The sequence below is a fragment of the Rutidosis leptorrhynchoides genome, chromosome 3, assembly GCF_046630445.1.
Source record: "Rutidosis leptorrhynchoides isolate AG116_Rl617_1_P2 chromosome 3, CSIRO_AGI_Rlap_v1, whole genome shotgun sequence".
Taxonomy (NCBI): Eukaryota; Viridiplantae; Streptophyta; class Magnoliopsida; order Asterales; family Asteraceae; genus Rutidosis; species Rutidosis leptorrhynchoides.
The window spans coordinates 571,304,942-571,310,428 of record NC_092335.1 but is presented as its reverse complement, the minus strand read 5'-3'; the positions used below and the strand labels follow the sequence as shown (position 1 = coordinate 571,310,428).

The 5,487-nt window shown below is 34.4% G+C and overlaps 1 protein-coding gene across 1 annotated transcript; it reads right to left on the bottom strand.

The window, feature by feature from the left end:
• Positions 1-2,209: 2,209 nt before the first annotated feature.
• LOC139898651 (gamma-tubulin complex component 3-like) lies at positions 2,210-5,487 on the bottom strand. The gene is made up of 2 exons (XM_071881408.1): positions 3,226-5,487; positions 2,210-2,572 (listed from the first exon to the last, which is right to left on the bottom strand). The coding sequence occupies exons 1-2, from the start codon at positions 5,364-5,366 to the stop codon at positions 2,305-2,307; spliced, it is 2,409 nt and encodes an 802-aa protein (XP_071737509.1). The 5' UTR covers positions 5,367-5,487; the 3' UTR covers positions 2,210-2,304.

Sequence of the window (5,487 nt, the reverse complement as noted above, 5' to 3'; positions counted from 1 at the left end):
AATATGGATAGGATATGAATAAATAATATTTTATTTCTTGAAACAAAGAGAGGATAAAAGATTTGAAGATTTTACACCGAAAATTTAGTAAAAGACCAAATCTTGCACAATATAAAAATAGTGTAACACAAACCTAATTCTCTACGTTAACATAAGACCATTCTTTACGCAGTCGTTGTCGACCAATTCGTTGCCCAAATTCGACCACAACGGGCTTTGTGCGGTCGTTGTGGTCCAAATCGTTGCGCCATTGTGGGTGGTTTCAACGAGCTCAACAACGGTCGGCTGCATTTTGATTGGTTGGAGTGTGTACGTTTGCAGGAGGAGCCGAATTTTAAATATTGAAATGCAATATATCCGTTAACATTTTCATTATAAATACGTACATGCATCCACATTCAATAGATACACACATTTCATATATACACATTCATCTTTCTCAACATATACAGCAAAAACATTTAATCAAACACAAATCATGACTTCGAACAAAGTTTCCATTGACGTACACTATGGGGGTAAAGTTGTGTATGACTGGAAGTCATACGTAGGTGGGGAAAAAAATCTTTTGAGGATGTCGATGTTTCTGACTTTGATTGGTCAAAGTTGAAAAAATTCCTCGAAAAAGAAACTCCTTACGTTTTTACGCAAATTGTGTATTTCGGCGAAGAGCATCAAGTGTTGATGTTTCTGTTTAACAATGAGCAATGGGATGCACAATAAGCGCGAGCCAAGACACGACCCTGTCGAATTGAGTTATATCTCGTAAACATGGGTCAATCGACTTACGATCAGGCGCAATCCAACTCGAGTAGTCTTGAGTCCGGTTACGTGAGTCAAGACTCTATATATTGAAAAATTAATTATGTATTTTTTTTAATTTGTAGGACGTTTTTAACGTAAATTAGGACTTTTAATTATGTATTTTTTTTTTCCCTTTTTTAGGATTTAAATTATGTATTTTTTTCTTTTTAGGATTTAAATTATGTATGTTTTTTTTTCCTTTTTTAGGATTTTAATTATGTAACTTTTTTTAAGATTTAAATTATGTATGTTTATATATTTTTAATTCGGTTTTTAAACACATTCGTATTTTTTTTAATATACATATAAAAAAAATAAAAAAAAACGCCACATCAGCGCCACACAACAGCACAACAATACATTTACCACAGCGCTCAATTCATCCCACAACAATGACACGTCAGCAAAAATCCTTCCACAACAACACAACATTTTGATTTTGCATAACGAATGGTCTAAAAAATGAATATGAAATATTACCTACTTCTCTACCTGTGAATTGATGATGGTGTGATATCACGTCACGATATATGAAATTTTCAAGACAAATGACATTATTTTTAATTTCTAGACAAAAGTTATAATCAAAACCATTTCATGAAATACTTCACTTCCCAATCATTCGTCGCAAATATTACAAATTAGCGAATGACACAATTTTACCATCATGTTACATCATAATTTCAAAAACTTTATAACAATCAAGCGACCAGTTATAACCTTGGATCGCTAGTGTTAATAAGCTTAACATAAATGTTATCTAGAACTAATAATAGTTTGAAGTAATGACAACCTCATAAAAACATTCAAAATAAACCTCATAGAAGCCATAACTTACTCAAATCACCCAAAGATATCGTATTTTGAACATAACTTAGAAAAGGACTTACAAGGTTGATCCTTTTTGGACCAACGAAACGATGGCTTGTAGCTCATTTTAAGAAAACTGAAGTTTTGATTCCTGCTGATAACATATGAAGGATGAACAGAACATAATTTGTGCTAAAATCATTTCATACAGATAAAAGATAGACATGATAAAATTCTATAAAACTGCAATCATATAAAATTTCTAAATCTTGGGGGGGGAAAACATGTTTCGGGTCAACCCAATCAGGTATGGTTCAATACATATCAAATGTAACCCGTTTAACTTGTTACCTAATCCGTCTATTTTGTCACTTCTAGTACAAAAAAACATACAAGCATAAAGATACACCACCACAAGAAATTTGTATGTAATATAGAATTGTTCTTAAAAATACGATCGACTCATAAACACTAATAACAGACTGAAAAGAAAGGTCAGGCATACAGATAGTGGCTAACAACAACAACAACAACAACAACAAAAAAAAAAAAAAAAAAAAAAAAAAAAAAAGATGAATCAAATTATACCATTAGATTTCAATAGCTACAAATTATCCTCGGGTCCCATGAACCCATGAGCCATATAACTAGTTAGACTGAAACAACAGAAGGCTAACTTAACCATCAGAGCTAAGTGGCTAATTTATAATATTCAGTAAAGTCTAGCCGAAACATAAGAAATTTCAGGTCTATATTTTGCTGCGTAGGCAATTCAGAGATGAACCCTTTCAAAATCGATGAGTATTCCTTTGACACCGTATCTAAATCTTGTCCGATATTACTAAGAAATTCACCAGCACGTTTTGTTATAGCTTTTCTTCCTTCGTTAAGCCATGAATCTGCTTCTGAGCCTTTGCTTTTAGAATGCTTACCTTTTTTGACCTTACTTTTACTACTTCTGTAAAACAACAAAATAAAATTATGTATCTTCTCAAAATCCTAATTCTTAATAGAGTATGATTAGAGGTGGCAAAATGTTGGGTCAAAAACATGTTATAAAATGGCTAATTAGATACCTGTCATAACATAAGATTAATGTGTCCAATATGATTACAAAACTATATACAGTGTTGCAGAACTCGGAATTACTTGGCGAGTACTCGGCACGTACTCGGTCAAACTCAGCCAAAACTTTGGATTACAGACAAAATCGGTCAAAGTCAAACTCGGTCAACATCCGAGTACTCCCCCGAATTTCCAAGTACTCCCTAAAATGTAACGACCTAGTATGCCCTGAGTAACAATTTTTGCAACCTTGGAAAACATAATAACGGAAGTTACGAGTTTAAAAGGTTGTATGTTTCTATGCTTATATATTAGATGTTGAGTGAGTTCAACATATCTGACCCATTATTCTGTTAAGTGACTAAACATACCCAAATTGGACCATTCACATGCAAAACAGGTCGAAATTACCACCTTTCAATATGATGGTAAAATATCTGACCCATTATTCCGTTAAGTGACTAAACATGCCCAAATTGGACCATTCACATGCAAAACGGGTCGAAATTACCACCTTTCAATATGATGGTAAAATACAAATAGTACCTTGTTCGAAATTCATTTATGCCTTCATAAAGTCGATCAGCAACACCACAAAACCGCAATATAACATCAAACAACATCAAAAGTGTCTTATAAAAACCTTCACAACTTTTTCCAATAAGCGATTTCTCAATAATTGCATTAAGATATTTATCATGCGCCGCAATTAAATCATCAAGATCTTTAGCCGTTTCCATTTCATTACAAAATTTAACCCACGTAACCTCCAAAACTTCAAACATTGTATACGACTGCAAATTCATCAAAAAATGGTTCATTTCATCCCAAAGAACTTGACATTTTCTCGATGTCAAAACTATTTTTAACCTCACAACTTTCGGTAATTCAATAAAAAACTGATCCGTAACTAAATTCGGTTTCATCGTTTTCCAAACACCAAGAATCGCGTGTTCGACCCGTCTAATTTTCCACAAAAAATTAAAGATTTTTAAGTAACTACCCATCACATATTCGGTAAATACGGTATTTAACGGAGCTCGAGTATGATAATACAAACTAAACACATCCCATCCCTTATCTTGATTCCTATGTGGCATCATCTTAACCGTTAATCTATCTAAAACGTCACGATCGTCATATTTTGCGCTAGATGACAAAATGGCTTTCTCCAATAAGCCACGAACATGTATTAAGCTGATCTTATCAGCATTATCAGATAGCACCGGGCCCACAATTTCCATTAAATACTGAAGAAAATCGCCTTGCCCTAATAGTATATAACGCTTAATAGCTAGACAGTGTTCTTTAAACTTATATTTATTAAAAATTACATCAATTAAATGCTTATCGATTCTTTTTGATGCTTCGGTGACTAAAACTTCAAGTGCATTCGTTTCACTATAGCTAGTCCCAGTGACTAAATCGACCCAACTATGATCATCACAACAAACTTTAAGAAAATTAATCGATTTACCTGTTCTTAATATGCGATTAGCAAGCGATTTAGAGATAAACGAAGGCAACATGAGATTATTAATCTGATAACCCTCTCTCCATAAACACTCTGCTTTAACAAATTGTTCATAAACAAAGAATTCGGAATACAAATCTTGAAGTTCCCCTTTCATAACCCAACTCCTAACCATTTCAAAAAGCGGTAAACAAACCTTATGAAGTAACCGTTTCATTAAATCACGAAAAAGTGGGTCCCCGTGTTGAGCATACAAATGAATTTCGCCAGCCATGGCCCCACCTTTAAGATCCTTACAACTATCAACAAGAACCGCCATTCGTCTCATTCTAACTGTCGGCTCAACTAACCAAACCGAAAGTCTCCTTAAACTTAGATACCCCTTTGACCCAACATTCTCTAAACCTAACGGAATCGGATTCATCGATTGTGATTTTAATACATTCAACAATTTATGATACTCTACAAGCTCATCTTGCATTGCAACACAAAACGCCTTTGCAACCATCCCATTATCAGAAACTGAATTTTGGGAAATGTATCCGTTCACCTTTCGAAATAACCACCCGAGCTCACAAAGTTTACGAACCATAACCCTATTAGCCTTATTAACTTTAACCGAATCTAACAGAACATAACCATCAACATTATCATCAAATTTCACATATTTTCCCTCACTACCTTCACAAACAGACAACACATCGAACACCAAACCCGATTCGGAAACATCGTTCTCCTCATTAACTATCCTACCAAACTCGTTATAAACCGTCTCACGCGAATTACTAGCATCTCTCGATATCGATAAAATGCCACCATTTTTAAACTTTCTTGAACTGTAACCATGAATTTCACTAAAATTTTCATTTATTTCATTAATTTGGAATCTGGGGTTTGATTTTCTATCTTCGGAAATGACTTTAAGTAAATAAAGGACAGATCTTTTGTTGTTTACACTACCAGTGCCAGTTTTAGAGGTGAATTTAGAATAAAGATCGGTGAAACTTAAAGCATCAGATAACTTACCTTGTTTAGCCATTTGGGTTTTAATGGAGTTAGCTATGGCAGCTTCATTGGCGACTATTAATGGGGTCATTCGACTTGATAAAATGAGAATTGCGTATTTGACATCTTTAGGGTTAGGGTTTGGGTTGTCTTGAAGATGGTGGACTAGTTCCCGGACTAAATCTCCGGCGCGGCGGTCTTCATCCATAGTTACGGTGGTTGATTGTGGCTGTATGAATTATTTTAGGGGGGTTTCATTTTGGGCGCGGAATCTGATGAAAGTTGCGGTTTAGGGTCATCTGGACACGAAATGGATTTATGTGAATTGT